General features: G+C 46.8%; 1 protein-coding gene across 1 annotated transcript; it reads right to left on the bottom strand.

Annotated features, from left to right (window-relative positions):
• Nucleotides 1–736: 736 nt before the first annotated feature.
• On the bottom strand, nucleotides 737–6,737 carry LOC146200594 (uncharacterized). The gene is made up of 3 exons (XM_084595571.1): nucleotides 6,247–6,737; nucleotides 6,012–6,151; nucleotides 737–1,321 (listed from the first exon to the last, which is right to left on the bottom strand). Exons 2-3 carry the CDS (start codon nucleotides 6,043–6,045, stop codon nucleotides 846–848), a joined length of 510 nt encoding a protein of 169 aa, XP_084451697.1. The 5' UTR covers nucleotides 6,046–6,151; nucleotides 6,247–6,737; the 3' UTR covers nucleotides 737–845.
• Between the last annotated feature and the right edge of the window lie 12,037 nt (nucleotides 6,738–18,774).

The raw sequence follows: 18,774 nt of genomic DNA, 5'->3' as shown, positions 1-18,774 counted from the left end.
GTTATGTGCAAAACTGAGGCTTCTGTATGTGCATACCATTCTGAACATCTTAATTTACTAGCATTCAAGGTTTCTGTCGAAAATGCGAGTGTTTTTGTGTAATCTCTGCATAGCAGCCTTTCTATTCTGTTGGTATTTATGGCACTCAGGGTTAAGCTGTTCCTGCTAAAAATTTTAAGTCAGAGTTTGTTGCAGAACTTCCCAGGGCATATGCTACTATGTTTTATTTCCTTGGTGTGTTTTGCATTACGAACAGTGATATAAAATGCTACGGCCAAATCAGTTTATTTTTGCACAAATAAAGTAGGTGCAAAAAAATGTTTTCGTATTTCTTGAAATCACACACATACACACACAGTTACCACACACAATTGTAAACATGAACAGGCTAGTCGACACCAGAAATGGCGAAGGACAGTGTACGGGAATGCATTCAACTTGCTGGATGAGCTGTTGCAGCACCTATTTCGACTTGAGAAGGACAAAGTGCAATGACGGAGCGGCAAACTTGGTGACAAACTGAGAGGCATGCTGGCGAACACCATTTTCCATGAAGAGGCAACTGCTAAGTGCATTACATTTCTTGCTACCGCTGGCTTTCAAGCACACATAGGAAAGTCATAATTTGAATACTAGGATGCAGCTGCTCTGTGCCAAGCGCACGTCACACAGGTCTTCACATACTAACACTAGGCGATGTCCTCCACTGCTGTGACACAGTGGTTAAGGCGCTCCACTGCTGTACGAAAGATGCGCGAATGAATCCTGGCTATGACGGCTGCTTTTCCATGGAGATAAAAACCAAGGCCAGGTACTGTGCGATGTCAGTGCTTGTCGAAGAACCCTCAGGTGGTATGCAGCTTACTGCCGTTGACGTCGCTGTTGCCGCTGAAGCTGCCGTCGCACCATCCGTAGGTGTGCCTGCCTCTGTGGACGCGTTGTGCCAAAGAGGCCCGTACGGCTCTACCACGCAGGTAAGTCATTCGAGACCCTGTCCCTGTCAGGTACTCGGCAGGCAGAGGTGGCCCGTTGCTGTCATCTTCAGCATCGTCCACGTCGTCGGCAGCTGCGGACTCCCTCAGGCAGATGTTGTGCAACGCAGCACATGCTCCAATGATAAAAACCGCTCTCTCCGGTTCGTAGTGGAGAGCCCGGTACCTCTGAAGGCACCGGAAGCGGCTTTTGAGAACGCCAATGCAGCGTTCGACGACACTTCGCATTGAAGCATGTGCTGCGTTGTACTGCCCTTCTGCTGAGTGAGATGCAGGATGTCCCGGCACCGGTGTCAGGAGCCAAGGCTCTAAGGGGTATCCACTGTCTCCTGCACAGACAAAATATGACGTGCAGTTAAGGATGTTGTTTGTTGTCACATATCTTTCAGTTATTTAGTATTTATTTTATTTTTTATTTTATTTTATTTATTTACTCTCAAGGCCGAGGCATTACAGAGAGGAGTGGGTTAATAAACACAATTTGAACGAAAACAAGAACAGGGAACTGAATACATTATACAATATAAACAATGGTACATTAAATGGTATTAGAAATGGTTTTTTTGAAGAGACTGGTGTCAATAATGGCAGCGAGGGAGGCGGGAAGGTGGTTCCAGTCAGAGCAAGTCTTTGGTATGAAAGAATTAAAATGTAGATTCGTCCGGCAGTTGAGTATGGCAACCTTGAACTTGTGGTCGGTGCGGGATGAAATATATGATGGTGGCTGAAACAGAGAGGATCTAAGAGTGGAATTGAAATGAAAAATCTTATGAAATAAGCAGAGGCGTGATATTTTTCGGCGAAGAGACAGATCAGGTATATTAAGGTTTGACTTCATTATGGAGACACTGGCAGTACGCTGATAGTTTGATAGTATGAAACGTGCAGAACGATTTTGGATGGCTTCAACATTGTGAATGAGTGTATTGATATGCGGATCCCAGATTGATGACGCATACTCGAGTTTCGGTCGGACCAGGGTTTTATAAAGCATCAACTTTATATTAGTAGGAGCAAGAGAAAAATTCCGGCGTAAGTAACTTAGTGTGCGACTGGCATTTTTTGTTACGTAGTCGATGTGAGTTTTCCATGAAAGGTCATCAGTAATGTGCACGCCGAGATATTTATAAGATGCAACTTTGGTTAGATGGGCACCATTAAGCTTGTAATCGCAGGGAAAGTAGTTAGTAAGATTACGTGAAACTCGCATTGTCTTGCATTTAGTATGGTTTACTTTCATTAACCAAGTGTCGCACCAAGAAGAAATAGTATCTAGATCAGATTGAAGGTCAAGATGATCGGCAGGGTTAAGGATTTCGCGATAAATAACAAAATCATCAGCAAACAGTCTTATTCAAGAAGATATGTTGTCAGGTAAGTCATTAATGTATATTAAAAACAGCAGAGGTCCTAAGACAGATCGTTGTGGTACGCCAGAAGTTACAGGGCATGCGGGTGAATTGCAATCATTAGCTGTTACGAACTGCGTGCGGTTAGAAAGAAAGCATTCTATCCACTTAAGAACGTTAGGATCGAAGTTCAGTGCACTTAGCTTGAGCATTAGTAATCTGTGGCATACGGTGTCGAAAGCTTTAGCGAAGTCAATGAATATGCAGTCTATAGTGGATGAACGATCAATAGCAGAAAATAAGTCATTAGTAAAGCAGAGCAGTTGTGTTTCACAGGAATAGTTTTTTCTGAAGCCATGCTGATAGTTACTGAAAAATGAATTGGACTCGAGGAAGGTTACAATGTGACAATAAATGATGTGCTCAAAAATTTTGCATGGTACACTAGTTAATGATATGGGCCTGTAATTTTGTGTACAATGAGAGTCACCTGATTTGTGCAAAGGAACCACCTTCCCCATCTTCCAGTCATCAGGGAGAACACATGATTCCAAAGACTGTGAAAAAATATTTGTTAGTATCACTGAAGAGTATATGGAAGTATTTCTTAAAAATTTCGGGTTTATTCTATCTTCACCGGGACTTTATATTCTCGAGTAATTTGCTAATGCCAAGCCAGTCAACTACAATCGGGTCCATCACTGAAAAACTGCAAGCAGGTAAAGTAGGAAATGAACATGGCACAATGGTACAAAATGACAACGAAAAAATGGAGTTTAAGACAGTACAACAATGACTTCTTGGAATAGGTAGATCATCATCAGATGTAAGGTCTATGGGTTTTTTTTCGTTCCCATTAATAATGTTCCAAAACCTGCGGGGGCTGTTGTTTAACAAGGATGGAAGTGTTCTATTGAAGAAAGCGTGTTTGGCGACAGATAATGCATTTGTGTATTCATCAGCCACATGGTGATAAGCGGCCCATCTTTCCTGGCTCATTGTAAGCCTTGCACGCCTAAAAATGCGCTTCTTTTTGTTCAACAGCCGTTTCAGCGTCGGCGTAAACCAAGGCGAGCTTGTACGGCTTCGTATCCTACGCAGGGGCACATATTTGTTAGTCAGTTCAGCAATTTTGGTTTTAAAAATTAGCCAGTTGTCATCAACCGATCGCTTGGAGAACATCTCAAGGAATTTATTTACGAAAACTTGAAGTTCGGTATTAATTGATGAGTAGTCTGCTCTTGCGTAATCCCTAATTAGTTTCAACCTGCTTTGCTTACGAGGTGAGGTGGTAGACACATTAAAAACAACGACTGAGTGATCACTCAGACCTGGTAAAACAGAAAAGGAATGAACAAAGTCTGGGTGTGTGCTTAGCACTAGATCCAAAATAGTTGCAATAGACTGAGTAACGCGAGTTGGACTTTTAACAAGCTGAGTTAGATTAAAGTCAGAACACGCGTTAATGAAAGAATTACACTCTGAAGAATTAACGGTAGGTTCAGGATAGGATAGGGACCAGTTGATGTTTGGAATATTGAAGTCACCTAGGACAAAAATAGGGGACCGAGGAAACTTCTGATGCAAGGTATTCAAAGCATCATGAAAGTCGATAGAGAAGCCGATGGGCGAACTGGGTGAACGATAGCAGGCACATAAAAGGAAATCCATGTGATTGAAACGTATACTGACGCAAACAATTTCAAGTGTAGAAACCAACTGAACGTGAAAAGAAACAAGTGTATCGGAGACTGCAACCAAAACGCCGCCACCAGGCCGACTGTCCCGGTCGCATCGATAGATGTTGTACTTCTTTTGGCAGTCTAAGATTTCGCAGTTGTCAATGTTCGCGGAGAGCCACGTTTCAGTTAAAATAATTTCAGATGAGCATGTGTCTATAAAAGCTTACAAAGCTTCTCGTTTATGACGCTTCGAATGTTGCAAAGCAGAAAGGAAAGTTCTTGCAGTGAAGAGCTTAGATGTGATCTCGCTTGTGGCTATGAAGGGGGAGGCGTGACATCTGTATTAGAAGATGACGGTCGGGACAGATCTGGAGAGTGCTCGCGGCTTGGCGCAGCCTCAGAAACGCGGTCAGTGACAGGACAGTACACATAGCTCTTGCCGTTTATAACCACTCTATTGTATTTTAACTGATATTTCTTCCCGGAAGATTTGGCAAAATCAATCAGCTTTTTACGGGTGGCTCTGCAGAAGTCTTCGCCGATTGAAATGCCGGTATCTCGCAGTTTCGACCTTTGTGAAAAGATAGCGTCTTTAATTTTAAACGATAAAAAACGAACTACGACAGGCCGGTACCTGTCTTGGACGAATGCACCTAATCTATGTGCACGAGAAATAGCGTCGTCGGCTAACATGCAAATCAAACAACTTAGCAATTATTTCTCGAACTTTTTCTTCAGAGGCAGCCCAAGTCTCAGATATACAATCGGAAATCCCATAAAACACTAAGTTGTCTCTGCGGGACCGGTCTTCATATTCATCTAGCCGTGATTGAAGAGAAACACTTTCGTTCCTAGTTGCAGTTGTAATCAAATTTTCCAAATGCGTTTCATCGCATGTACTTTCAAATGACTGCACCTTTTCTTCTAGCGTAGCAAGTCTTTCAGTTAGGGCACACACTTTGCTATCCAACTGTTTTTGATTTTCTTTTATTTCATCGATACAAGTTATCAGTTTGTCATGTCGCTCGTCAAGATGCACGGTTAGATTCTGAATAGCAGTTAACACTTCACTGTGGTTCTTGCTGCAGTCATTGTTAGGGCCGGGATTCAGCTCCACGTCACCGCTTAGAAGAAGCATTTTTGTAACATGAACATACTCGGCGGCAATAGAAACCAAAATACTTGGGCATGGGAATAGCAGCAAGAAAATGTTGTCAGAACGCTTAGACAAAAGGGGTGGAATTTCACTGACCTGGACGAATAAACAGAAATGGTTTTGAGCGACCATTGTCACCGCTGCCATCCCATGCCCACTGAAGGGAGCAAAGTTTCGGGGCGTGAATTTATAGCCCGATGGAATGGTTGGCGATGTTGATGTGGCTGTCGCAATGAATTCCCACGTCGCGCTGTACCGTAGATGGGGCCGAGCCGAATGGCCAGGTTCGTGGGACTGGGGACCGTCCTGAGCCAGGCACGCGTCAGTCTGGAGTCGTTGTGTAGATGCTTCAACGCAGATAGGCAACGGTACCAAGGCGAAGACAGGAAGGCACGTGGCGATGACTGTAGCCTGGACGAATAAACAGAAATGGTTTTGAGCGACCATTGTCACCGCTGCCATCCCATGCCCACTGAAGGGAGCAAAGTTTCGGGGCGTGAATTTATAGCCCGATGGAATGGTTGGCGATGATGATGTGGCTGTCCCAATGAATTCCCACGTCGCGCTGTACCGTAGATGGGGCCGAGCCGAATGGCCAGGTTTGTGGGACTGGGGACCGTCCTGAGCCAGGCACGCGTCAGTCTGGAGTCGTTGTGTAGATGCTTCAACGCAGATAGGCAACGGTACCAAGGCGAAGACAGGAAGGCACGTGGCGATGACTGTAGCCTGGACGAATAAACAGAAATGGTTTTGAGCGACCATTGTCACGAGTCAGTGCGCAGCACTGTGGCTTAATATATGTCACGAATAACGGCGTTTTATGGCTCCTTACCCAAAAAGAAACTCCCCGTCTTCCAGCAAGCCATGCTCCGCCTCGAGGCGCAGCCACGAGAAGCGCCAGGCAAAGGCGTCGTGACAGGATCCCGGGCAGCGTGGGTCAACCGCAAGGATCCTCATGTTGCCATCGCAGATCTAAAAAAAAAACACACTATCTCAATCGAGAACTTGCGGCGTAGAGGCCACCGGTTACAAACGATCATATGAAGTCAAAGATGTAGGCTACTCACGATCATAGTGTTCATGGCGTAGAAACCCTTGCGGCTCCAAATTGCTGCCCGATTTCCAGCGTCACCCTTCGGCGCCTTAATCGCAATCAGCGTACCGTCCACTCAGCCGACGACGCCAGGGATGCTGCCTAGTTGAAAGGTGGATTTGGCCACCGCCTTTTCCTCCGGGTGCGCTGGGAACTGCACCCACCCTTTCTGCGCGCCGACTCTGTAGATGGCTTCGGAAACACGGCGCACGCATTCGCTTACTGTAGGCGGTGCGAGGCCGACGGTCTGCTCGTTCCCTACGCACACTTGAAAACCCCCGGAAGCAAAAAAACGGAGCATGCACAACACTTGCCGCTGCACTGACAATGCGTGCGCCCGCTCGCCTCGCAGTTCGTCCGCTAGTTCACCGCACAACCACTCTGTCGTGTTTCGTCGGGGGAACAGCAGACGAAGGCCCGGTGGGTTGGTAACCGAACGTAGTTTATTCCATCACAGCTTGTAGTGGAATGCGGCCTGGTGCCCGAACGACGTGGCTTATCTTATAGCCAACTCTCGCGATAATCGCGCCACCGCTATCGCTATAGCCGCGATTACACAACACATTCCACTGTGTCCTCAAGTCGAAATAGCCGCCGGAAAAGCTCGTCCGGCAAGCTGAACGCATCCTCGTACACTGTCCTTCGTCGTTGCTGGCGCCGACGTTGCTTCCTCCGCCTCAACCACCAAAACATCACGGCCACCGCCGCCATTTTCGCTCTATAACTTCGCTCTAAAACCTCGGGCATAATTAGGTGCGCGACGTCATCTGTTTTTTCGCCTCCGCGACGCAATCGCAGCATCCCGTGACGCAACTTTTCAAGATGGCGACGGCGACCAATAGGAGCGGGCGTTTTAGAGCGCTCTCAATTATAGAGCGGTCCGTAATACGGCCCCTGGCGGCTCCGTGGACGGCGGACGGCATCAACGGTGCCAGCAAAGACGAGGCGTTTTCTAACGAAACAGCCTTTACTCCAACGTCGTGAAGATACGGGCAGAGAAGCTGACCCAGAGAGAATGCAGACACTCTCACACAGCACACACACGCACGCACACACATTTGGCGCGTGGCAGGATCACGTTGAGACTTGTCCGCTGGAGGAAGCGTTGCGCGGCCGATGAACGGCGCCGAAATGGCCGATCCGCTCGCGGTTCTGCCTGTTGCTATGCGGTGGCCGCGTCAGCTGTCCCACTTGTCGGTGGAGAAACGTAACAGCACTAACATGATTACGTACCACGCTGAGATACCTTTCGTCAATTGTCATGCTGAACGTTTCTTGCAAGCTGATCACTGCAGGCCCGTAGTCATCACAGCTTTCAATCAGACTTTTTTCGGCTGCTAACGACACCCGCACATTTACCCTATTTTAAACGACCCGTGAAAAGCAGCAAATAGCTGTGGAATCAGCTGTTTTTTTGCAAGCCGACAAGTTAGCCATGAGCGCATAAACACGCGTAAAGAGCGAACACTTCCATAGGGTCCCGCGGCCGTGCTACTGAACTGCCGCCAGCGCCCCGAGCGGTGGTCAGATCGCTAATTACGTTTCCGAGATTTTAGGCGCGTGATTTTGCTCTGTTTTGGTTTTGGTTTCGATACCAATGCTTTCGATTCTGATGTATCTTTGGCTGTTAAAATAACGATGCATACAAGCATAATAAAGTTGCGGATCGCAGCATGTTTACTGGAAATACCGCCAAGGTTCTGTAACAATCGAAGTGCAGCTTACTTTGCTCATGCAGGGTGGAATAATACGATCGAAGCCGTTCTGATTGTACTTTTTTTATGCCATTTAGCCGAATTTCTTTCTTGGACACAGAGGAGGCATGGCCGGGTTCCAAGCAAAACGTTTGTCTTGCTTTTATTTTGGAATTGCACAAAAAGAATACTGGATTACACACTTTATAAAATGCGAAAAATCCCAAAAAGCATCAAGAAAGAAGGCATGCTAAACACGCTGGACAGTGTCAAAGAGGGAAGAAAAAATAACGCATACCAGCTGCGTGTTTCTTCTCAAAACATCACTCGTGAGAGCAACACTAAAGGAGCTGTGAACGGCTGGACACAAGTAAGGCGCCCGTGTGCTGTGCGATGTCAGTGCACGTTAAAAAACCCCAGGTGGTCGAAATTTCCGGAGTCCTCCACTACGGCGTCTCTCATAGCCTGAGTGCTTTGGGACGTTGAACTCCACAAGCCAAACCAAACAAGTAAGGAGGAAAAAATGCAGGTACAGCCCACGCGCAGTTTCTATATTTCAGCCTTTAGCAATATGTGCTGTTGCAATATTTAAACACAACTGACTGAATGCATAATAGCATCACAATAAGATGCTTATATTCCTGTTCACGATCAAAACTGCCTTCTGTCCGTATGAGAGAGCCCACTGTACGCGGCTAATAGCAGTAGATGTTCTGCAAAATGCAGGCCACGAACAGGCAGCAGTGCTTTTCAGACAACAACGAGAATGCTTTAGCCATGACAAGAAACTCTGCAAGTAAAAATGTCGCTTACAAACCGGCAAAAGCGCAAGCATTGTGTAAATACAGCGAAGTAAACATCATTCATAAGACGATCGCAAATGCGCAATACAGTAGAGTTTTAGGACTGCGTAGTGTGTGTTACGTAAGCATAACCTGCTTTTCCTGCGGTACGCAAGGGCTTGCGTTGTTTATGTGCCGCAGAGAGAGTTCAAGTTGTACGGAAGCCAACTCGCACGCGAGATTTCGAAAAGTAATCCTACGCCATCTATGTGCTTAATCAGAACCCTTCCATTTTACTTTTCCAAGTACGTACGAATTAAGACCAGGTCAAGTCAATCCAACATTGAGACGGTTTTGGTTTTGTTTCTAGCTCACTTTCGCTATATCGCATCGTCTGCATCATCGCAGTGTTCGTATCAGAGTGCTTCTTTTCCTATCATAGTGTTGGCGATTGTGAATGAATCGGATCGACTATTGCTGCTACTGCATTCAGCTTGAAAAAAGTATATGATTGAAGTGAACTCAGTGAATGAATAGGATCGTCTGCTGCTGCGTTCAGCTTGAAAAAAGTTTATCCGTTTGAAGCGAATTTCAGCTGCTGCTGCGCCCAGGAAAATGTGTCCCGCAGCTTACCTTCGTTGCTGAATGCGATATAAGTTAGCTGCTGTCCGGACGTTGAATATATCGTGGCCCGCTCTAGTATTCTCTGGGACCCGTACTGTTTGCTCTATTTAGACTGAACAGATATCGAGGCGTTTGTCATGCGGCCCCGTCGATGTGAACCGCGAAGCCGAGTGTATGCATCAAGAAACGGCACGCTGAACATCGACAGCATTCCTGAATTCACTTTCCCTGAGCAGTTCCGCTTTGAGAAAACAGATTTTCCTTTGCTCCTTAAGGCGCTTAGTGTACCAGAGCAACTCACGAGCGCGCAGGGAGTGTGCGTTTCGGGGCGTGAAGCACTGTGCATGTGCCTACGCAGATTGGCGTACCCTAACAGGCTGTGGGACTTACAGGAGTACTTTGGTCGCCACTACAGCGTGATTTCGAGTATCGCACAAGATGATGATCCACATCGAGTGCAACTTCGGCCACCTACTGGACGACCTCACAAGACACGAATGGATGTCACTTGTCAACTTAGAGAAGATGAGCAAGGTTGTATTTTACTAAGGATGCATGACGTTGGAAGTGAAACTAAAATTTGATGTTTCTGTACGGTTTATTTAATGAGTTGCACATCTAGAAGTTCCCATCCTAAATATATGATGTTCACTAATATACAATTCTCGTCTATAACTCTATTTGTAATCTTCCCCAGCTTGTAACTTCTGCTACTTTCATTTAAGGATGATGCTTTTTTCATTCAAGGATGATGATTTTGAAACCCTTTCTATTTTACAAAAATATTTCTGAGTGCTTATGTCAGGCAGCCTTGTACTGCTGTGGGGATTTTTTGGCCTGTGGAAAATTTTGTATAATATTATGTAATAACTGATATTCTACATCACTTTTTATTTAGTTCTCTCTATTTCCTGCCAAGTGCCTAATTTATACCGTAAGGAGGAGTGCCGTATACAAGCATTGCTCTTTTTGGCTACTTTGCTAATATGCATGTATATGCACCTAAAAATGTTGCATTGTTTTTTCCCGTATGCACTTGTGTGTTTATGATTCTGGCTATAGATATGATTAATTTCAGGCTGTTTATCACAAAGGATCACCACTCTCAATCTGTTTTGCATTCATTGATGGACATGCCGACCAATTTGTAGGCAATCAAACAACAAGCGCATATACTTCTTGGGCCACAAAAGGCTGCATGCTTTAAAATATCAAGCTGTGCTGTGCCCTAATGGTTTAATATGCGAGCTGGATGGGCCATATCCAGGGAGCATGCATGACTCTGTTTAGTTTCACTACCACACTAGTTTGAGAATTATGTTAGCTAATTTTTGCACATGATTCTTCAACACAGTTTTAAGGAATACAGCCTGCAATATGGCTGTTTAGTGCAGGCCTATATATCTGAAAATCATTACCAAATTACATAATTCTACATATTTGTCGACAACAAAGATCAAGAAACGAACTTAAATTTTTTGACTATGGGCTGGCATGTGTACTCGAAGCATTACTACGCATGAATGCTAGGGGTTATAGCTTATATTTATACAGATTTCTGGCAGAAAAGAACTGTAGATACTGTAAATGCACTAGTTGCCCACAGTTTTCTTCAACGGCACTCAAAGGCTTCTTTTAATAAACATCCTATTTCAGGTATACTGCGTGAGAGCAAGCTGTATGACAAGCTTGAGAAGCTGGTGCAAGGGCAGCAGTATGTGATTTTGGGGACCCTGCCTACCCTTTACGGCCATGGAGCCTTATGGAGGTGCATCTCTGACAAGGCCGGAAGAAATGTTCAACGCTGCCATGAGCGCTGTAAGGCAGTCTTTGGAGTGAGGTTTTGGCAGTGTGCTCGCATCATTTGCTTTCTTGGAATTAAAAAAAATCAAGATAGAGCTGCAAGCAGCCCCCCGGATGTACAGTGTAGCTGTACTTGCTTACCAACTAACTGCCAAGCATGCATGTAGGGCAACCAGGTGTCAACATATTTCAATTTGGAGCCACCGTGCCTTTTTGAATACTTGCACTGTAATGCAAAATAAGAAACAAAGCATGTTAGTATCTCTATGTTTTATTTATATATAGTGCAAACCTACGTGAATAAGCTGCAGCATCCCATGAAAAATTGGAGACAACTGGAGCCAGGGTGCCGCAATACGTTTTGTTTTCTCGTAAAGTTAGGTAATGTTTTTGTCAGTCACTGCAAAGCGGCAAGGAATGCTTGATAAGTTTGCGCATAACTCGTAAACCATCTGGTTGTCCGATACCATGTCAGCGTTGCCTTTGCTTTTGTGGCTGTAATAAAACGAAGCCAGCCTTTTATTAGAGTGCAGAGGCAGGCCACGATTACAGCACAAGTCAAGCAACCCTCTGCATTAACCATGTAAGACAGAAGCATGTTCAAATGGCGCTTCAGTCTTGTCGGTTAAAGGAGAAGGAGGTGAGGGAAATATATCAGGGGCGACCTCATCTCTGAACGGCAAGACACTCACCGTTCACTGTTTGGTGACCTCACAAGTCGGAGCTGCAAACACGGCGGGAGGCTTCGGAGCGTTGCAAGTCATAATGAGCGCGATAGTACGCTTACGGCGATTACCTAGCGCTGCACATTGAGCCTCAGAACTACGACCTGTCTTTATTTTTTTACATCTAGAATGTTGATTCAGGCGCTGAGATACTGACATCGAGTTTATTCAGGGATTATTGAAGAAAATATAGCATGGTGGTCAACCAAGGAAGTCTAGATTTCCTTGCAAGTTTATGTATGCTATTTGAGACACTGCATAAAAAAGCAGTAGAATCACAAACTGTACGTAAAATCAGAAAACGATGTGTCATGATAGTAATAAAACTGAATTGAATTTAAATAAAACATAGTTCTCAAGCACAACTTTAAGAAATAACCTAACTGTATCGGGCTTTTGTACGGAAGCAAAGCAATTATAAGTCAGTGGTGTTATGCTAAAGACGCGTGGTGGCATCTGTGTTAAACAGGAAGATGTATGCCAAGCTTTCTGTGCTCACATCAGCTCGTATTGCGCGCCCTAATATCAGAAGTGTTGTCACTTTTGATGACCTCGCTGACGGCTTAGCACATCATAGTGCCACTGAGAATAAGGTTTTATGGGCAGTTCAAAATCTGAAGCCAAGACTCATTGGCATGGGCATATTAGGCTGAATTGCTGTTTTTCTAAGTTCATTTTAAATAAATGGTTATAAATTATCTTTTTAATGTATGGTGTGCATCATGCATTTGGTTTGGAGTGCGCTAGTATGGCCACCGTGGCGAAACGAAATTCTCGTCAGGTCTATGATGTGTTTGAAGGCATGCATGCAAGTACGTATAGGTATGTGTGCATGTATGTATGTATGTGTGTGTACCTATGCATGCATACATACATCATTTGACCTAATTAGCGTTTTTACTCTAACCAAATTCTATGTCACCACAACTATGCAGGAGCGAGGAAAGATAAGTCGAATGTGCGCAGCAGCGGACGTACTATCATAAGCAATATGAGCAAGAACACGGGAACGGGTGGCAGATAACCTCAAACCATCCTTGTGGCGACACACGGTAGCCACGTTAAGCAAATAAGTGGAGAGGGTTCGCCAGTTAGGCCTTCTTCCTACACCCCCTGCTGCTCGCATCTTTCTGCACACGTGAAACATTACGTCTGCATTTGGAGGTGATCACGCTGATAATCGTCACATCGTTCGGCAGTGCGTCTTCCGCAGTTTAAAGGAAGGCGCTTTTTTGCATCGTCGTTTCTGCTTTTGCTTGGAGTGACTGCGATCATTGTGGCCATCCGTTTTCACACAATTTTTATTCTGAGCGAAGGCGATCCACTATTTGCTTCACCGACAGGTGGAAATCTCATCTTTCTATTCCAAGGCACATGATGGCTAGGGTGCCTATCAGCGAGCGGAAATCAATCGTAGAAATGTCTAAAAGGCCACTCTCAGCGATATATTTCTTCTGTAACAGGACAGCCGTGTGCACAGTAAACAGGACCGTCCAAGCTTATCCAATAGAAGGACGGCTGGAATATGCACGGCACGATAGACGACAGCGCTGCACCCCAGAAGCCGAAGATTATTGGCGCTGCTAGCGACAATCCATTTCAGACGGCGACGGACTTCCGCAGCGCTCTTGACCTCGGCCATATTAGGGGCACCACAGTACGATGACGACTCAAAGAAGCCGGACTGCAAAGTAGTATTGCCGCCCAGAAGCCACTGCTCACGACAGCCAAGGAAACTGCTCGACTCAAGTTCACCATGGACCACCGTAGCTGGGCAATGAACGAGTGGAAGAAGGTGTTATTTTCTGTTGAATCAGCACTTTTCGAGTCGCTGGGAGCAGAAGCAGCGAGTATGGTGTACAGAGTGGGCTCGCAAAACATAAAGGAAGTTGCATCAAGCGGAACCACAGAAGTCAATGTGTGGGGTGCGCTTTAATGCAATGGCATTGAACCCTTGGTGAGAATTGATGGAAATTCACCAGTGCCGCTTACTGCACAATATTAGACCAAGCGATGATTCCGTATGCGCCAGCACCCGGATGGTGACTGCCTGTTCCAACAGGATCTATCGCCTGTGCACACAGCTAAGGCCGTGACAAGCCTTTTGGAGGAGCGAGGGGTTATGTGCTTGGCATGGGGCCCAAAAGGTGCCGACCTAAATATCATCGAACATATTTGGGGCCGTATGAAAGTCAGCCTTTCCAAGCATTCCTTGGACTTGACCACAACAGCCCAACTGCGGGAAACAACACAAGAGGAATGGCGGCGCCTTCAGCAAGAAAATATTTTCGTTGAATCTCTCCATGCCTCCGAGAATGGAGTGCGTAATTCAGACCACCGGTGGCATCACGCGCTACTAGGACACAAACTGAAAGGAAGGGCTTGTAAATATACAGACAGGAGTGCTGTTAGCAGTTTTTGATGACTTTTTTCACATTGAAAGACACCAATAAAATATACCTCAGCTCACTACGCCACGCATCGTCATTTCGTTTCAAACACTGATAGTGGCACCGCGAAGAAGGAAGCACTTCGAATGCTTTAAGTTATCGCTGATCTGTTGAGAAGCAAATTTCTATTCAAATGCGGGCCGCATGCAGCGATTCTTGCACGAAAAGTCGTGCATGCAAAGCCCGCGGTCATGCTTTGACATTTCTTCTGTCATCAGCATTCATCGCGGCCGCATATAGCGGCCGTGTTCTGCGGTAACATGCGAGCGCAATTATGAGCGTCGGTGTAAGGCGCGTTGCCAAACGCTCCGATGAATAAGCGTTATCACGTTCAGCTGCAAGCGAAGTTCGACGTTTGCAGAACGATGCTCGATTCAGTGGGTGCTTGCAGAATGGCTAAAGGGCGAACCCCCTCCACTTAATCGCTGTAAGCGGCTGCCGTGTGTCGCCACAAGGACGGTCTGAGGCTATCTGCCACGCGTTCCCGCGTTCTTGCTTTTATTGCGCATGATAGTACACACCTCAGTCCGTGTGGGGCGAGTAGTCAGCTATCAAGGACTGGGACTATTGTGCCGTGCTACGAGTCGCATGACCGCAGCAGCCTATGCAGAAATAATGGAAACGGTCCCTTTGCCCCACGTGCTAGATCTACCCTTCCCGGATGGTAAGTACTATTTTCAACAGGACGGGGCGTCCGTTCACAAAGCTGTTCCAAGATCTTTTGGTGCCCCTTGGAATAAACATCTTACCCTGACCTGCATAAAGCCCAGATCTGAACATTGTTGAGAATGTGTGGGGATTGATTAAGCAAAATCTGTCCAATAAGTCGAGCATCACCACATGAGCTATGGGAAGCTTTACAGAAGGAATGGCCACGTCTCCGCGATGACCCCACTTTTGATGATTCCCTCTAAAGATAACTCCCGAACAGGATTCAGAGCCTCAAGGAATCTGGCGGATGGATGAACGAGCTTCAGGACGCCGCGACTGAGCCGACGAAGCAATTGTTAACTTCTCCCTGCTATGCACACCCTGAAAATCAATCGCAGCCGTTGGTTGGAGAGAGGTCCTTTCAGCGGAAGCACTGCTACCTGAGTTGCATCCGACTACAGCACGCATGGTGTATAGACCAACACCGTGTTTACAAGCAAACAGGGCGCTCGCGGCGTCGCAGCCGACTGGGGGTGAACAATAGGGTTAGCGCCCATAGGAATACAAGCAACCGAAATATTTCTAAGCAGTTTTTTTATTTCACGAGACATCTATGATGTCCTTATTCTATGCAGAGTAACCGTGAACATCCTAAAACAGATCGAGAATGTATGAACTCTCATCACGGAGGCGAAGTATTTTTTAAACACCGCGAAACGTATGGGGGCGCAAGTTGAAAGGGCGACCCATAAAAACCAGTAAACGCAACTTACCGCAACGTTATTCTCGTTTCCCAGAGCACCAGAAGTGGTGGCCGGTCATTAAACGTTGGCCAGCGCTTTTACCGAACGAGAGCCGCGCATTTCAGCAGACGACAGCGCAGCTGGTGATACCCACCATGGCCGCCTCCAGCTCCGGAGCGTCTGCTAGCGACAGCGCCGGTGGTGCATTTCCGTCTGCAACTGTGCGCGGCCAGTTTATCGTGCTTTGAACGGTCCCACAAGTCGTCCGACTTGAAGTACTTGAAAGGGACATCATGTGCCATGCAACATGATGTCGGGACGTGATGCAAGACGTTCACCACAACATGAGAAGCGTTTAACGCTACTGAACCAAGTAAAATGTTGCGGTAAGTTGTGTTTACATATTTCTATGGGCCGCACTCCCAACTCGCCCCCGCAAGCGTTTCGCGGTTTTTTAAAATTACTTCGCCTCGTTAATGAGATTTCTTACTTTCGTGATCTGTTCTAGGATATTCATGGTTGCTCTGTAGCGAACAACGAGGTCATGGGTGCGCCGTGAAATTAGAAATTGCTTCAAAATTTTATCATTCCATGTATTCTTATGGGCGCTAAGCCTAGTTTTCACCCCTAACCGGCCCAGCCTGGCGACATAAGCACCACTGCATCGCGCTTACGTCATAGATCGGTGTTGGTCTATAACTTGCGACACTTTGAACACCTAATCATCACCTGGTACTCGACGAAAGCGGCACACGTCCACGTTATGCGCGTTAATCTTATGTTCGCGCCCGCGATAAAGACGCAGTGCACTGGTGTGATTATGACCATGTGAAATACTGCGTGCCGGACCTTCTGCCAAGATAGAAGAAAAGAAAACTCCCCCCAGCAGTATACACACTCGTTTCACAAAAGGCAGCGCTGACAGCATTTGGCGACGAGCGCTGGTGGCGAAGCAGTTTCTGCGAGGCGAGTCACGAAAAGACAGGCAGTGCTATCAGTTTGGCCGCGCGTGGTTGCACAGAGCGTGTCTCGAACCAGGCGTTATTGCTAGATGTCGCGCAGGTATCCCAGAGCCGCCCAGCGCACGCATTACGGACGTTCTAGAGAGCCGTTCTGCCTTCTGAACGTATTTTCCACTTAGCCTGGCGCTCGTGTACTGTGCGATGTCGGTGCACGTTAATGAACGGCAGGGGGCCGAAATTTCCGGAGTCCTCCACTACGGCGTCTCTCATAGCCTGAGTTGCTTTGGGACGTTAAACCCCACAAGCCAAACCAACCACACAGCCATTCTTCAGCTTACTGCGAGGTTCTTTTCTTTAGATCTTCTGGCCACCTTATTCTGTGGCTTATTCCGAGACAGTAATCTAAATAGACGACCAGACTGAACAAGCTAACAACGAATACTTTTATATACAGATATGGACGGGACGAGCGTAGAACGAGCAAGTGAGACGATGACAAAACACACATTGTCAAAAAGTCACCAAGATGTTGGATGGAGAAGCCGGTGCAGACGCTCCGGGTAGTCAGAGTTCTGAAGGGTTGGTGCAGTAGGGCCTCGGTAAGCCCAGTGGAAGGCTAGGCCACCGGACGGGGCCCAGTAGGGTCAAGAGGCCTCGGGTTGCCTTTCCGCGGCCGATGCTTCATGTGCCAGGGGCCCAGCACGACGCCGAACGTCCGTGTCAGTGATAAGCCGCAGTTACAGCAGCGGCGATGAGCTGCAGCTGCAGCACTCCCAGGTCTGATCACCCGGGACAGGGGGCGGGCCAGGACAGGAGAACAGGACAGGATACCGCCGGCAGGCCACAGGTCTGGACCCCCGGGTCAGGCCTGGCAGAAGACGCACCGCTCCGAGCTCCTTGGGCAGCCGATCGGCTCCGCTGCTCGCCTGTTCTCTCCTGCTCGTGCCTCGCGCTCCTCGAGCCAACCTCCACGTTTTCCTATTCTTCTTTCTCCTCCTTTCTTCAAATTATCATATGTTCTTCACAAATATGCCCCCGCCCCCCTTTGAGAAGCTTTTTTCGGGATAAAAAAACTTAGGGCCATGACACTGATGCACTGTTTTGGAGGACCGTACACCACAACACTGCTTCACCCATCACTGCACACCCCACAGAGTGGCCACACCATTGCTATTGTCTGCTGAGAGTCTGAGTCACTCGCGCACACCAAATAAAAAAACATTCGTACTAATACAAGTAACATTAACACTCAACACTTGTCAGAAGAAATAAACTCTTAGAAACATACTATGAACAGCACGAAGACACCTCCAGAAAGTTTGTACGAAATGTGCTCTAAGACGATATATCTCCAACGGCGTTGGAAGACAGCACAGAGATTAATATTGTCTCCCGTATCATTCTCGATTCAACAGTTCACTCTGGGACCAAGGTTCTTCACTGAACGTTGACAACGGAGCTTTCAACTCGACGTTATCAAGAACTACAAAGGATGAAGCTTGTAGGGCATTCACTGGCTGGCTTCTTCGTAGCTTTTTGTGTTAATGGACATGCGTCCTAATGGAGCGTTTCTCAGGTTTCCTTTCGGGACAGTCCTCTGACATACATCGCACAACCTCACAAATCGCTTAATGTCAGCTTGCACCCGTGGCCAGTTAAATTCATCAAGCACTCTTGCGGTAGATTTTCTGACACCCTGGTGGCCGACAAGTGCACTCCCATGTGCCTGCACGAGGACCTGACGGCGCAAAACCTTTGGCACGACCGCTTGTTTAATTGTTTTTCCTGGACAAAGTTGATAGGTCCGGTACAAAATGCCGTCACTTAGATTGAAGGTGTAGGCCGTCTGCCCTTTTCCGTGATAGGTTTTCTTAAGCTTGCGACGACACACGTCTAAGCTGGCGTCCTCTTTTTGCTTCTTGCGAAAAACAGACCGGGATAAGTGGAGTACAGTTTAAGTGACCTCCAAACCAGTCCCTGAAACTTTCGCCGCCAGAACCTGGAAAGAAGCACTGGACCCATCATCACTGGCAGGTATGCTTCTCTGGCCCGTCAAGACTGTTGGAGC

The sequence above is a fragment of the Amblyomma maculatum genome, chromosome 2, assembly GCF_055883805.1.
Source record: "Amblyomma maculatum isolate TAMU_Amacu chromosome 2, ASM5588380v1, whole genome shotgun sequence".
NCBI lineage: Eukaryota > Metazoa > Arthropoda > Arachnida > Ixodida > Ixodidae > Amblyomma > Amblyomma maculatum.
The sequence above is the reverse complement of the archived record's forward strand: the minus strand, read 5'-3'. Positions and strand labels throughout refer to the sequence as shown.